The 16,720-nt window shown below is 42.9% G+C and overlaps 1 protein-coding gene across 1 annotated transcript in view; it reads left to right on the forward strand.

The window, feature by feature from the left end:
• LOC127044622 (collagen alpha-6(VI) chain-like) overlaps window positions 1-16,720 on the forward strand; it is a 125,948-nt gene that overhangs the window by 33,058 nt on the left and 76,170 nt on the right. The window contains exons 6-11 of the mRNA XM_050939713.1: window positions 961-1,566; window positions 2,339-2,962; window positions 4,241-4,792; window positions 5,769-6,326; window positions 6,782-7,366; window positions 10,895-11,470. Of these exons, the coding sequence (XP_050795670.1) occupies window positions 961-1,566; window positions 2,339-2,962; window positions 4,241-4,792; window positions 5,769-6,326; window positions 6,782-7,366; window positions 10,895-11,470 (3,501 nt within the window). The remainder of the gene's footprint in view (window positions 1-960; window positions 1,567-2,338; window positions 2,963-4,240; window positions 4,793-5,768; window positions 6,327-6,781; window positions 7,367-10,894; window positions 11,471-16,720) is intronic.

A 16,720-nucleotide genomic window follows, 5' to 3' on the forward strand; every position in this document is an offset into this window, starting at 1 on the left:
TAGTACAGGGATGGTTCCATATAAGCTCCTTTGGGTACAGCTACACTCACGGCAGAATGTAGAGCAAAGACATTGCACTCTCAGGTAGCATGGGTATAAATAGCAGTCTAAACAGTGAAGCATGGCTTAAGTGAGTAGAAAAGAATGCCTGCATGCCTGAACTCCCAGGGTATGTCCTCCACTTGCTCAAGCAGTGCCTCCCATGTCTACACAGCTATTTTTAGCAGTGTAGTGTCCCACTGCCTCCCTGCTGCTGGAGCCTTTTACTGCCGCAACGAAAGGCTCCAGCAATGGAGAAAAGCTCTGGCAGAGAGGAGGCAGTGGGAAAAGGCCTTTGGCTGCAATGAGTATATACACACACTACAGTAACACATGTGGATGCAGCCTGCCTTTTACTTCAGCGTGCAGCTACACGTGTTGTGCCTATACGCTACATGTTGCTGTAAGTGTAGCCTTAGATAGACATAGGCAAAGCTAGATAAACTCCGTCAATGGAAATTGTATCTCAATAACAGAAGTAGATGTGCAATTTGGTACATGGGTAGACAAGCTTTTATTTAACAGAACGGGAAGCCCGAGAGCATAAAGATCAGTGGCTCACTCCTTCTGTAGAAGTAAATGGAAGATTCAGTGGGAGCAAGACTAGGTCCCCACATATATAAATATAGTCAGATGTAGAGTTAGTCAAAAATGGTTTTTGTTTTTTTTTCCCCTGTGGAAGTTTTCACAGGGATAGCTTCATGGGATGCTTGTCTATTCCAGAGAGCTGCAGGAACAATGGTCATACAATGTTATTTCATCATAATTCAGCACCATGCACGGAATAGGCTGTAGAATTCTCAAGTTAAAATAGTAGAGAACAACAAGTACAGTAGTTCCATTTCAGTTCAGTTTACAATTCAAATCCAATTTGACAGCCACCCCTTTCACTCATTTGTCACAATTTTTCTTTCTCTTCAGCATTTACAAAACACTATGCTGACATTGTTTTCCTCGTTGACTCTTCTGTGAATATGGGGTCTTCTACCTTTGAGCAAATAAAAAATTTCATCTACCAAATTGTTGACCAGCTCGATATTGGGACTGACAAGTACAGGGTCGGCCTAGCCCAGTACAGCGGGGAAGGCCTTGTGGAGTTTTTACTGAACACCTATAAGAGCAAGGAAGACGTGCTCAATCACCTCCAGGGGCGTGTCACATTCCTGGGGGGCCCTTTGCAGACAGGAAGGGCCCTGGAGTTTCTGCACCAAGTCTTTTTCAAAGAAGAGGCTGGAAGCCGAATTAGCCAAGGCACCCCCCAGTTTGCAGTGGTCATCACTTCTGCCAAATCAAAGGATGATGTTGCGGAAGCTGCAGAGGAGCTGAAAGAGATTGGAGTGAAAGTCATCTCGGTCGGTGTCCAAAATTCTGATCGGGAAGAAATGGAGGTGATAGCCACCTCTCCCTTGGTTTACCACGTCAATGGAGGGCAGAGCATCAGTCAGCTGCACCAGGACATTACTAATGTTTTGGAAGCACCAGTTCAAGAACAGTATGTCTCTGCCCTAGATGCAAAAGTGCCAGCAGGTATAGTATGTCACCAGAGTGAAAACAGCCACTTGAATATATTTGTAGATAAAGAAATGCTATATTTCACCCATAAACAAGAGAAATATCAAATGAGTCGGTAGAAGGGGACAGAATGCAGATGACTGAATTTAGTGCTTGTAAAAGGTTGGACCGCCTATGTAGCCACATGGCAGTAAGGATGCGGCATCTGTGTACATAAAGTTGCTAATACTTACCTGAACTGGTTATATGCAGTGAAATTACGCTGTCAGTTACACCCAGGAGTTCCTATTATTGGTTTCAGAGGGGTGCCCATTGTGCCTAAGAGGAGGATTTTGCCAAGTGTTTTTCTGTTCACTTTTTTTTCTAGAGATGGGCCATAGCAAGAGACTCCAGATTCAGATCCAAAGAAGAACTTCCCTAAAGTCCTGTGGTAGTTTGATTAGGTGTCTTGGTTTGGCTGCGAGAGAGAGAGAGAGAGAGAGACTCAATCTGTAAACTTCCCCAAAATCTGGACAAAAGGGAGTTTAATATCCCTTTATATGTGTTTTAATATCTGATTCAGACTCATTTTAAAATGGGCCTGAAGCATGAAGTTCAGATCTAAATCTGAACTCTCTGAAGTTTGTAGGATTTTGGAGCTGGTTTTCTCTTTCATTCCCATCTAGCTCATTACTTGAGCTCTTGGTTTCTTTTAATAAACTATCCCAATTGTATCCTTCAATGATCCCACAGTCTAACCTACAGTAACTTTGTTATCTTTCTTTTCCTTTGGTTGGTTTGCGTTTAGTATGTTCCAGTGCATCTGTAGCAGACGTTGTATTTCTTGTGGATGAATCCAGCAGAATTGGGATAAGAAACTTCCAGCTGACCAGGACTTTTCTGCTCAAAATAGTCAATGCTCTGGATATTGGCTCAAATAATATCAGAGTTGGCTTGGTGTCGTACAGTGATGAACCAAGGCTAGAGTTCACTCTGGATACATTTGAGAACAAATCAGATATCTTGGACTACCTGAAAATATTGCCATATCGAGGTGGGAGAACATACACTGGTGCTGCCATAGATTTCCTAAGGAAGAAGGTTTTTACTCAAGAGGCAGGTAGCAGGAAAAATCAAGGAGTGCAGCAGTTAGCTGTGGTTATCACTGATGGGCAGTCTTTCGATGACTTTGTTGAGCCTGCTTCTAAACTGAGACATCATGGAGTTGCTGTCTATGCTGTAGGCACCAAGAATACTTCAGAGAGTAGCCAACTGGTTAAAATTGCATCTTATCCTCCAAGGAAACATGTCACCAACTTGGAATCTTTTCTGCAGCTGTCAAATATTGAATGGAAAATAAAGAAACAGCTTTGCAGTGAGATTGTGTCGCAAACCTTTGTAGTCCCTGTGCGATCACGGACCCTGAAAGAAGGTAAGAGAGAAATATGAAAATCTGGCCCAGAATCTTGTTCAGGTTCATTGATGGAAACTCAATAACTCTATTGGCTTTCAAGGGTATACTCTGAATTTGCATCAGTGTAACTGAGAGCAGACTGTGGCCCTCTATCTTTGCCAAACAAAGTATCCAGGGCCATGAATTCAGTCATATTCTTTTTACATTAGCACTGAAAAATGAGACATGTGATAGTATCAGAATGTACAGCTTGGAGTGAGGAGGGGACTCCCTCCCACTCAGGAACTTTCCATGGATCTTCTCCCTACCTACACAGAGAAGGACAGCTGAGTTCATCTGCCCTCTGGCATCATCCCCCTTTGCCTTTGACCCCCTGGAAGACCTTTTTTATCTCTAGAGTCCCATGCCTTGGAAGTCATAGCCAGGGGACATGCACTGTTGCCCTCCATTCATCAGCAGTGATAAATATACAGGCATGGTGACACAAGAGGCTGTAAGGCAGGTTTAAGGCTCATTACCAGTGAATACCACCAGTGCAGGGACCTCTCTGCCAGGCACAGAGCCAGCTCTGCAGGAGACCATGACACTGGGGGCATATTGGGTTAGGAGCAGGTGTGGCTGGGCTGTCCCTCCCCTCTACCTATTCCATACCACTGCAGCACCCGTAGGGGCTGTGGTAGGAGGGGACACAATTTAGGTCAGCCCTCAGGTTTGACCAAGCCTCCTCTGGGGTGCCAAACCATCACCATCATCCTCAGAGGTACAATCAGTATCTCCTTGACCCCAGCAACGGGCCTTAATGGTGGCTCAACTGTACAGGACAAATACTGTGTTGATTTACAGCTGGCACGATCCCATTGAAAGAGTGCTCTGCTACAGTGTTAGCAGATACATTTTAAACTAAACAAAACTGGTTTTTCCTCCTCCTATATACACACAAATGTGCACACACACACACATATATACACACACATGGCTGTGTGAGCACACTGATGCGGACAATCGGTTGTCTGTAGCCTTGCTCGTGTTGGAGAACTTTGGCATTGCAAGTCCTGCAACACTTGTAAACATCTTATGGCCACATGCCAAGTGCTTGGATTAAGTTATATGTGTGTTTGGCCCCATATGTTATCCTAACTCCTATGATTTTTGTCTGCCCTGGGCTTAGAAAATGTAGTAATTTTCCCAACCCTAAATATTATAGCCAGCATTTTTTTGTGATTGCTGTTAAACCATACTGAAGCACTGCAGTAATTGAAAGATCATTCACCTTTCCCTTTGTTTCCTCTCAATTAGGTTGTGTGGACACAGAGGAAGCTGATATTTATTTCTTGATTGATGGGTCTGGCAGTATATATCCAAATGATTTCCAGGACATGAAAGTATTCATGAATGAGATGATCAGCATGTTCCAGGTCAGTGCCAATGGAGTTCGCTTTGGCGTGGTTCAGTACGAAAGCATTCCTCAAACAGAATTCACGATTAGCCAATACAACAGCGTGAAGCAGTTAAAGGAAGCAGTCCGTGTTATTCAGCAGTTAGGAGGTGGCACCAATACTGGAGATGCTTTAAGGTATATGAAAAGTCTTTTTGTAAAGGCCGCCAGGGACAATGTTCCCAAGTTGCTGATAGTCATTACAGATGGCGAATCCCAGGATCAGGTGACAAAGGCAGCAGAAGAGCTGAGACAAGAAGGGATTATTATATATGCCATTGGTGTCAAGAATGCCGTTAAAAAGGAACTGAAAGACATTGCAGGAACAGAAGATCGAATGTTTTTTGTGAACGACTTTGATTCCTTAAAACTCATCAAACATGATATTGTGCAGGATATCTGCTCCCCAGAAGGTAAGAGGTTTTCCTAAATCACTCCAATCGCTTAGAAAGTAAACAGCACCTGGATGTGCTCATTATAATTATGAGTAGTATTTACTATTGGCATTAACCTAGCACAGATGTGGTGCACATTGAAGATAGCTTTGCTAAATAAACAGGAATAAACAACTTCACTCTTTTGTGTAAATTGTCTCAGAAGAAGCAACATGCTTTGCCAGATGAAATCCAGGCTGTCTTTCTCCTCCTGACACAGGGAGGGTATAATTTTGTTGAATGAACATCTCACAAAAGAAAATGAGGTCTGACACCAGGGGCTGAAATTCTTAAAGATGGCCTTATGTATGTAAAAATATATATATTTACTATTTACAGTATGGTAGCACTTGAAGGTTCCTACCCCGAGGTACTGTACAAATATAGAACAAAGAGCAGCCCCCTGCTCTGAATTGCCTATGATCTAATGCTAGGCTATTTGAGATCCTAAACACACGCACATTTTCAGCACTGTTGGTACAGTCCAGAACAACGTGTGACTGTAGCTCATTGCTCTTCTAAAGGAGATAGATTTTGGATCCCCAAGTCTGAGCATGAGCAGATGCGTTTGTCAAAAAAATGAAGTACTCATTTTAGGGCCACATTACTGACCTTATCCAGAGCGGCTGTGGATCAAGGGCAATGTATAAATCTTATGGTGCCGCAATCTGAGACAGGGGAAGAAGACTGTGTAACAAGATGTGGTTACATATTTATGCATGCCATGGTCATCAGTGGAGATCAAACTCAGTATCTTACAGCACCAGAACATAAATCCTTACTATTTAGACTTTAACAGTAACTGTTAGCTGTTAGTAAACAGCAGCCTTTTATTTTTCTTGAGGTCTGCTATGGAAGACACGATTTTCTGTGTAGTTTTCAGTCTGAGTGGTTGGCAAATACATTCAGGAGGAAATTCCGAATTTTGTCTTCTCTCTTTTCTTCTCTTTCCCAGCCTGTAAGAATATGAAAGCTGACATTATTTTGCTGGTCGACAGCTCTGAGAGTATCCACCCTGTTGATTTTCAGAAGATGAAGGATTTCATACAGCTGATTGTGAACAGGTCTGATATTGGGTCTGATAAAGTTCAGATTGGGTTGTTGCAGTTCAGTTCCGAGCCCCAGGAGGAGTTCCAGCTCAACCAATATGGCAGCAAGGTTGACCTAAGGAAAGCCATTTCGGGAATCAGGCAGATTAAATCCGGAACGATGACCGGGAAAGCCCTAACTTTTGCCTCCTCTTACTTTGATGAACCCAAAGGAGGGCGACCCAGAGTAAAACAGTATCTCATAGTGATCACAGATGGGGAGGCCCAAGATATCGTGAGAGAGCCTGCTGAGACCATTAGGGAGAAAGGTATCGCCATCTATGTCATTGGGGTTCTTCATGCAAACAACTCCCAACTTGTGGAGATTGCTGGCAGTCAAGACAGAGTCTTCTTCGAGGATAACTTTGATTCTCTTACCTTTCTGGAAAAGGAGATTCTCTTTGAAATTTGCAACCCGGAGGATTGTAAGTGATAGTAATAACCTGTTGGGTCTTTCTAATTCTTCTTTATTTTGTTGTGTTTACTATTAATCCTTTATGTGGTTTGATTCCTCCCCACCCATATATTTCTAGTAGAGATCTTCAGCTTTTCTTCCATTGTGATATTAAGCAATGATAGTAAAGTGAAATGCAATAGCAGAAAATAAGACCACGCTCTTTACAGACCATAGTCTCATGCTTTTCCTCAGGAGCCATATTTTATTTTCTTTCAGGCAGGTGCATATTTTTCTTTTGGACAAAAGGAAATGCTCACAGCCCTCCTATTTTGTTTTTCTTTGTATCTTGCTTTTTGGAATGTCCCTGCGCTTTCTGGTTTCAGTTAGTAGTTGGATCAAAAGAACTTCTCAGGGAAGGAGCAAGGAGGAGAGAGACCTGATCATAACGTTGATGCTTTGTTTCCTTTGTTCTGTTAACAACAGCGTGCAAAAGGACTGAAGTTGCAGACATCATATTTGTGGTACATGGATCAAGAAGCATCACAGACTTGCAGTTCCAGGGCATTCAGAAGATCATGGAGGCTGTGGTGAATGACTCAGTGGTTGGAAAAGACAATGTTCAGTTTGGGGTTGTGGTCTATAGCACTAATCCTCAGGATCATTTCTCACTGAATACGTACTCTGCTAAATCGCAGGTCAGAGAAGCAATCTCTAACTTGAGACCTGTGCCGGGGCTAACCTTCACAGCAAGGGCTTTAAACTTTGCCAGAGAGAGATTTGGTATGGCTTATGGTGGTCGTACATCATCTCTTAGTGTCACTCGGATTCTTGTACTTTTTACTGATCAGCCAACTTCACCCTCAGATAGACCCAACCTTCCAGCAGCAGCAAAATCTTTGAAGCAAGATGGTATCAATGTCTTTGCTGTTGGAGTGGATAAAGCCAATAGAACAGAGCTTGAAGAAATTGTGGGAGAGCGAGAGAGATTGTTCTTTGTGCAGAGCTATAATGAACTGGAAAGTTTACATGAAAACCTCACTCATACAGTATGTGATGAAGCAAAGCCAGGTAAGTGAGACCTTTAAATTGAGCTGTTGGTTTTTTCTTATATGTTTTCAGCCATTTATCCAGACTATCTAGGTTGTCAGAGGCAATATCAGTCACAGGCAATGGGCATTTTTAAAATGTTCTATTGTACGCTTCTCTGCCTACCTCCCAGTGCTTCCCCCCTCAGCCACTGCCAAACAGCTGTTTGGCAATGCTAGCACACTCGGGGGGTGGGGTGGGGAGAGGAGCGGGAACGTGGCACGCTCAGGGGAGGAGGTGGGTTGAGGGCAGGGATTTGGGGAAGAGGTTGGAATAGAGGCAGGGAGGGGGCGGAGTTGGGGTGGGGACTTTAAAGAAGGGGTGTATGGAAATAGGGTAGAGACAATTTCCAGTATGGAAAGCAGCACATGTCAAAATCAGAGCCCTTCACCATCATTTTCTTATGCACTTTTCCAGCAAAGCACGATCTTTACTTTAAGCACATGTTTAATCCCATTGACGTGTATGGGAACATTCATGTGCTTCAAGTGCTTTTGCTGGATCAGGGCTTTTGTTTCCCTTTTCTCTCATACTAGCATCCCCCATTTCCTCTTCCTCTTCCTCCTCCTCCTCCTCCTCCTGCTGGCAGTTCTGTGTGCTCTCCATCCCCCTTCTCTCTATTCCAGGACCTCCCCCCATGTCCCTCTCCCCATGCAAGGGATTCTGTGTGTCCCTCCATTCTCCCTTCACCCCATGCCAGGGCCCCCCTTTCTTCTTCCCATGCCAGAGATTCTGTGTCCTTCTCCATATGCCTTTTCCCTCCATACTGGAATCCCCCATTTCCCCTCCCCCCAGGGTCCTGTGTGCCACCTGTTCCCCCTTCTCCCTGTGCCAGGGTCTCCCTTTCTTCCTCGCCATGCCAGGGGCTCTATGTGCACCCCCTGCCCTCTTCCCACATTATTTCTTATTTATTGGTCACAGACAGACAGAAGTATGCAATGAAACTGAGGTAAAGGGCCTCACTTCACTCAGCCAATAAAAATGTATAAAGCATAAAAACCCTTGTACTTCTGAGCTAAGGTAAGTACCAACTGCTTGGGTTAGCTTAAACTTCCCTTATAGGCACCTTACTCCATAATTGTCCTACATAAGGCTTCCTTGAAATGAATGATTTAGTCCCTTGGTCTGAACCATTATGGTAATTTCTATGTTCCTATAAATGGACAATTTACACTATGTGCAGGGGTGAAAGTAACTTAAGCCACTTACCAGTACGCAGGGTGGCCAGGGTCCTGAGCAAAGTGAGGGGGCGGCTCTGGGCCCCCAGAAGGGGCAGGACTGGGGCCATATTCCCCCAGCCAGTCCTTCAGCACTGCCTGGCCTGCACTGCCCATGGCTCTGGCGGCAATTTAAAGGGTTTGGGGCTCCCATCTGCCGCCGCCACGAGAGCCCCGGGCCCTTTAAATCACTGCTGGAGCCCAGGGCTCCCGACTGCCGCTACTACTACCCCAGGGCTCTGGCTGTGATTTAAAAGGATCCAGGGCTCCCAAACACCGCTAGCGCTACCCTGGGGCTCTGGCAGTGATTTAGAGGGCCTGGGGCTTCCAGCTACTGCTACCACACCAGCAGCCAGAGCCCTGGGCCCTTTAAATTGCTGCTGGAACCCCGGGACTCCCGGCTGCTACCACTACCCCGGGGCTCCGGCAGTGATTTAAAGAGCCTGGGGCTCCTGGCCGCTGCTTATGCTACCCCGGAGGTCTGGTGGTGATTTAAAGGGCCCGAGGCTTCACCCACAGGCGTGGTGGCAGTGGCAGCTGGGAACCCTTGCCCTTTAAATAGCCGCTGGAGCCCTGGGGTAGCTGCAGTGGCGGCAATTTAAAGGGCCGGGGGCTCTGGACGCTGCTGGGAGGCAAGGTCCTTTTAAATTGTTGAGCCTCTGGGAAGCTGCCCCTTTTGGCCCCTTTCATCAGTGGCCCTGCCGGTATGATCAGCTGTGTACCGACTCTTACTGGTATGCCCATACCGGACCGGACTGGCTTACTTTCGTCTCTGACTATGTGAGAAATAAGCTACGAGAAGCAAATTTTCAGCATGTAGATCAGGGGTTGGCAACCTTTCAGAAGTGGTGTGCTAAGTCTTCATTTATTCACACTGATTTAAGGTGTCGCGTGCCAGTAATATGTTTTAGTGTTTTTAGGTCTCTTTCTATAAGTCTATAATACATAACTGAACTATTGTTGTACATAAAGTAAATAAGGTTTTTAAAATGCTTAAGAAGCTTCATTTAAAATTAAATTAAAATGCAGAGCCCTCCAGACTGGTGGCCAGGACCCTGCCAGTGTGAGTGCCACTGAAAATCAGCTTGTGTGCCACCTTTGGCATGCGTGCCATAGGTTGCCTACCCTGATGTAGAGGCTCACTTGTGCTTGTAGAAATTTACCACAATAACACACCTGTATTTAGCAGGATGACTGCAAATGGTATTTAAGTGTCTAAAGACCCATTCGTGTGCACATTTGTGGTAACAGTGTCTGTAGTTGTGGTAAATATATGCACAAATGTTCTGTCTGCTGAAAAATCTGCACTGAGAGTGTGGTCATAGGCTTGCAAAATGGGTGATTTTTCCCAGCACTAGAACGTCCTCCCTTTCCAAAGTGCTTCTGGGACATGGGGAAAATGCCCACATTATTTGGATATCCTACTTCTCAATTCACCTCAAACATTTCTTGAAAAAAGACTCTCTACAGCAGTGGTGGGCAACTTACCTCAAGCAGTTCCCAGAAGCGATGGCATGTCCCCCCTCTGGCTCTGATATGGAGGCATGGCCAGGTGGCTCAGTGTGCTGCCCCATCCGCAGGTGCCACCCCTTCAGCTCCCATTGGCTGTTCACTGAAGCACACAAGCATTGCACAATTCTGATATAAACTTTCATTTTGAAGTACCAAGCTCACCGACTAGAAGCTACCTGTAATAAATGTCATGCACCTGAGAGAGCTCCTGCAGCACAAACTTGTTCACAAACAAGAAACTGCCCAACTTTCCAGTAAACCAACAGACCTTCTGGTTCCCATGCCATTCAAGGCAGTCAGGAAGCTCAGCATTCTTCTGCTAGAATGCAAGCAAGTTTTCTTACTATGATGCTTCAAACTGTGGCATGAAAGGGATGGTGTTTTACTTGATTACACCTGCTGACTGTCCAACAGTTGTCATTCAGTGAGAATTAAAGATTAACCTTATTCTACTGACAGCCTGACTTCAGACACAAGTTCTGCATAACCTAGTCTCACCTCCTCTCTGCAAGAAGTCATAGTTATGGTATATAAAGTGTCCAGGAGCTAGTTTCTCCCAGCATTTGCTGCTTGATACCTGGTGAAGTTTCTTTCTGCACAGAGGACCTAAGCGTTTAACTGGAATTTATGTGGTGGATTGACCTTGTGCTGGCATCTCTGCACAGTGGGAAATTTCACCCTAAGAGAGCAGGGTATTGGAAAGGTGAAATGAATGAGAATGAAGGCAATGACTGAAGTCTCTCAGATTTGCATAGCTAAGTAATTTTTTTTCCCCCTGCAGCTTGTGGCAACCAACAGGCAGATCTTATATTCTTGATTGATGGGTCATTAAGGATATCTGCACATAACTTTTCTGCCATGAAAACATTCATGAAGGAAATCGTGGACAGTTTTATTATTGCTCAGGACAAAGTCCAAGTTGGCGTGGTCCAGTACAGCAAAGATCCCCAGAAGGAAATATATCTCAATGAATTCCACTCTGACACAACCCTAAAGGAACGGATTGATAGCATTGTCCAGTTAAAGACCTCCACCTTCACTGGCAAAGGTCTGAGGTTTGTCAAGAGCTTTTTCGAGACTCCCAGGGGTGGCCGGAAAAAACAAGGAGTTTTGCAGAGCCTAGTAGTGATTACTGATGGACAGTCTAACGATGTGGTGGATGAGGCAGCTATTGCTCTGAGGAATGATGGGATACACATCTTTGCAATTGGCATAGGGATTCCAAACTCATTTGAGCTTCTTCGAATTGCCGGTGATGCACGCAGGGTGTATGTGCTGGAGAATTTTGAAGTGCTGAAAACCATAGAGAGGAAGATTGTCACTGAAATCTGTGAATTAGAAGATCGTCCTAGCCAGGGTAAGTAACAGAAATCTTTTATTGAGTATATCTATCGACAGATTCTCTGTGTCCCACACTTTTGTGATTAGTCAAAGGAAAGAAATCACATTTCTGTAGATCATAGATAACTTAGCATGTTTTGGAGTGACATAGAGCAGCCAAAGCATGCTACTAAATCTGGCCCTGGAAGTTCAGCAGGATGTAAGCAGTGGGTGCAGACTAACTTGGATACGTCTACACTACCCGCCAGATAGGTGAACAGTGATGGATCTATCGGAGACTGATTTATCGTGTCTCGTCTAGATGCGATAAATGGATCCTCGAACGCTTTCCTCATTGACACTGGAACTCCACCACTGCAAGAGGTGGAAGCAGAGTCAACAGGGGAGCAGCGGCCATCGATCCTGCACTGCAAGGACCCGAAGTAAGTCAGTCTAAGATACGTCAACTTCAGCTACGCTATTCTTGTAGTTGAAGTTGCGTATCTTAGATCGATTTCCTCCCATCCCTCCCAGTGTAGACCAGGTCCTCCTAAGAAACATAAAGCTTCTATTTTCATGCAAGAGTTGGTAGCAGAGCTGGGTGAAAGTTGGATATTCTGTTTCATGGGAAATTCTTTAAAAAAAAAATCATTCCATTTTGGAATGAAAATAACAGTTTTAGAAACTTCCTGTGGAAGGGAAAATCTGAAACAAAAATTCTTTAGGAGTGATTGAAACATTTCATTTAGAAAACTTTTGAAATGAAGTACAGCCCATGCTCTCACACTCCCAGCTCAGCCATGGCTTTCAGGGCTTCTAGACTCCCAGCACCCTGTCAGGCCTAGAAGACTGACACAGAATCAGGCGCCTTGCTCTGAGCACCACAGCTGATTTGGGAGACTTGCAGCTTGGAAGCTGGGTTGGTGGAGGAGGACCAGTGCACCCACAACTAAGCAGACAGTGGCTAAAGCCTTGCGTGGTATGGGGTGAACAAGGACGATACCTAGATGCTTAACAGATCAGTGCTGAAATAAAAACTGCCCCCACCAAAGTCCAATATTACTGCTGTGAAAATGGAGCATGGTCACATCAGGGAGATGATGTCTAATGCAGCAGCACCTCCTAGTGCTCCTTCACCAGAGAACAGTGAGTTTCACCAGCAGAGAGCCACACAGTAAATACATTATAAAAATGCAAACTCTCTTAGAGGAGAGAGAGAGAAGAAAATATTTGATCTCACTGTTTTGTAACAATAAAAAAACAACCCAAAAACGCCAACCAAACAACCACTCAAAAACAATTCCAGAGATATTTGTCATATAGCCGCTGCCTGTTTCCATTTGATAAACTAATTTTATCTTGACCTCTGTCATCTTCTATTTTCCCTGATTTTTTTCCCTTTTAACCTTTTTTGCTGACATAAATCTAAATTTTTCCCCACACTCTGACTGACCAAAACCTTGCATTTCCATTTGTTTGCAATAATTTTTTGTATACAAACATACAGAGAGCACTCATACTACAGTGATAGGGGGTCAAGATAGAAATCTGGATGCATGGACAGATAGATTTTAAAAAAAATTTCACAAATTAAGCATTTTTACATGCAAATGAATACCTCTACATGTGTTACAGATTCACATATGCATTTTACAGCACAATATGGATAATGATTTTTAAAAATGTACATAATGCAGTGATAAATTAACTCTTGATATAGTTATTTCAGTTATACCAGGTATAGTTAGTTCAGTTACACAAGGGATGAATCTGGCCCACAGTTACAGCTATAAAATGTGTGTGTGTGTTATGTAAGTGTATGTGAGATATAGACACACATGTATGAAATTATTCTACAGACACACTAATATCTATTTATATATTTAAGTGAACTGGGAAAAGGTGACACAGGTAGCAATGCTTGTAACGATTTTGGCTGTAATATTTCTGTACCTCTATTCCCCATATGTAAAATGGAAGTAATAGTATCACCTCCCACCTCAAGGGTATTGTAAAGATAATTTAATTAATGTTTGTAAAGCACTAAGATACTATGAGAAGTGCATTATGAGGAAATTAATAATGCTGCATGAGGTGCAGAGTTTGGATGGAGTGGAGTAAATAAGGCCTGGGGGGGCACAATTAAATGATGAGGATAAAAAGAAATATTCAATAACTTCCAATCTAGTGAGCACCATCCTTTGTGTGTACTGAATGAGGAACGGATCCTGTGGAAAAAATAATATGTGATCATGTAGTTATCATGCATATGCACAAGAGGGCTGAATTAAGGTTGCACAGGCAACATTTGTTTTGGCATTTCCAAATTTTGAGTGCTTCACTTGCCCTCGAGTGAACCTTATTTGTCGGTTTCTTCTGATGTAACATATACTATATCTGAATGTGTGTTTGTGTCTTTTTCTTATTTTCTCATATCTATTTAAATACACTTGAGAAAATAAAATAAGAAAAGAAAATGGATGTATTCTCTGTCTGAGTTAACCATAAATATATGTAAACAAAACAATGCAACATATTACTTATGTTCTCAATTATTGGTACAGCAAATAGAGGAAAGGCATAGATTACCAGATTTCCTTTCTCGATACTATGGTTCTATTTGTCTGTACTGTTCTAACAGCAGAATAGTGTTAAGAGGAGCTGAGCACCATGGATGCAGCTTTGTCTATACACAGCAGTTACGTTGCTTTAACTATTCTGGTATTGTTTACAGTGGTATAACCCTCCTGGTGTGGATGCAGTTATACTGCTGGCCTTGTCTACAATAGAAAGAGTTTGCTGATTTAGCTATACTGGCATAGCTGTACCCATAAACCCTCCTAATATAGTTTCAGCTCACACTGAGGAAAAACTTATTTTGCCATATAATTTATACCATTTCCTAGAATGAAATAAGTTATTCTAGCAAAAGGCCTTTTTTGCCAGTATAACTGTGTCTATAGATGGACACAGCTATGTGGGTATAAGTTTTAAATGTAGACCAGGCCATATAAAGGTGCTTATTCTGGTATAGCCTATTCTCATGTGAGAAGGGGGATAAGGAGGATAAGCTATAGCTGTTTAAGGCATCTTTATAATGGTATAGTTGTGCCCACATTATGAGTTTGACTGGCATAGCTAGTTGGGTAAAAAAATCCAACCCCTGACCCTCATCATTATGCTGGTAAAAAACTGTGTGTAGGCCAGGCCTTAGGAACCTCATCAGGAAGGAAGGAGTAGCTAAAATACTCCACTGTGCTTCACATTGTCACTTACTGGTAGTGGGCACTTTGGGAGCTGCTTTTCACTCTAGTCATGAAAATTCAGTCTTCATGTCTTCATTGTATGAACTCAGTCAAGACACTTTACCTCTCCGTACTGTTTCCCTACCAGTAAAATATTTGTCACATGAGTCTGGTGAAGATTAACTGATGTCTGTAACATGCCTTGCCATCCTTGGACCCAAGTACAAAGATGCCCTCAGATACTTGTGCTCAGTTTCCACGGACTTCCCATTGAAATCAACAAGAGCTGCTGAGCATGGTGTAAATTGTAATTGAAATAAATTGGGCTATGCTAGTTTACACCAACTGAGGATCTGCCCCCTGAATTATTTTCAAGTAGTGTGGTCCAAGTGCAGGTCAGGCCTCAGAAAAAAGCTCCTGATGAAAACAAGCATCCTGTGTGCTAGGAAGGACCATATACTAGAACCAGACAAGTGATCTGTTCATGGAAACCTTTAATCAGAAACATTTTATGGAAGTATTAAATCACAGTTCTATGGCCTTGTGCTGATCTCTGGCACACAGGTGTACTGTAAATCTAGCATCATTCATTGATATTGTGACTATAATTTCAGAATCTGAGTTAGTGTGTGTGTATTTAGCTGTTTTGGAGAAAGTTGTTTTTTCATTGCCAGAAGAACACATGCGGTAGTAAATAATGTCACATAGAAAATAGATTTACAGGCTTGAGTGCTGGTGCTATTTCCTAGCTTTTAAAGCTCTGTGGTTCAGCATTCATAGCCAAAAGATTTTAGTTCAGCTTAGTAACAAATAGTTTCCTCCAGAGGGCATTTTGTACTGCAAAAGGAAGTACTGAACTTTAACGGTTTAAAGGATTATAGCCAAGTGGAGTGAAATCACCAGAAGCCTGCAATCTATTTTGTTAACTATAGGATATGTGCATCCCAGAATTATTAGAGTGAGGAAGTTAGTATCAATTGGCAATCAATAAAATTATTATTAACCCTTAAAAGGATGAGATAACAGTTTGTTGGAGCATCTACCCCAGTATAATTGATTTACTTTTTTAAGTGACAAGTGACACAACACAAACTCATCTTTCTAGTGCCTGGCTTTCTGTGTCTGTGGTGAGTAAAGAATAGCTGAATGCCTCAATTCAAACATTCTTAATGTCTATTCTATTCTCTGTACGCTGACATCCCCAACTACCTCGTTATCCCATCTCCACAGTTTCTCACACAAATGAGTGAAAGCATAGGAGAAAAGGGAACATGAAGGAGCAGAGAAAGGATTAAATGGAACAATTATAGTTAATGACTTTAGCCCATCAGGATGCATTCATAGCAAACTAGGCAACCATATTGTCCTCTAAAAATATTTCAGAGAGTCAAAAGTGCAGAGGAAACAAAAGAAATAGGGTGTTTTGTTTTAAAGATATAATTGCATCAGTGCACTACAATGGAAAGTTAACTACAGGTGGATAGTGTGGTCAGGAGAGACTGAACAAACTTCAGTATAGAGATCAAGGGATCAACAAGGTACAAAGAACAAGTCAGGTGGTTTAGCTGAGTCAGCATGGCTGGGAAACAGTAGTCAAATCACAAGATATTGGCCATTTTTTATCACACTTTGTAGGAACTCTTCCATAACGAGTATATGCCATACTTTACAGTACTAATCACTCACCATGGAGATGTATTTCCCATGTCCTCCCTTCCTTCTTCCTCTCCCACATTGTGAGTGTTTCTCTCACTTACGGTTTGATGTCTAACATATAATTCAATTCTGTGAATAATTACTGCCAACCACATTACATTGGAGCCAATTGCGCTACTCACAGCAGGAAGCCCAACACTCAGTGGTAAGTGTTTGCAGGATCAGGCCCTGAAATTCAAATCTTTTGGGAACTGAGAAAATCTCAATCATTTATTCTGTTAAGTGCCCCTCATGTTTAGGGTACTAAATACATAATATTGATAATCAATTCATTTTTTTTAGCCATGCTTTTGGTGATGCAAAAGTTACATCCAGTTAGAGGGGTG

Source organism: Gopherus flavomarginatus, chromosome 2 (assembly GCF_025201925.1).
Source record: "Gopherus flavomarginatus isolate rGopFla2 chromosome 2, rGopFla2.mat.asm, whole genome shotgun sequence".
Classification (NCBI taxonomy): Eukaryota; Metazoa; Chordata; order Testudines; family Testudinidae; genus Gopherus; species Gopherus flavomarginatus.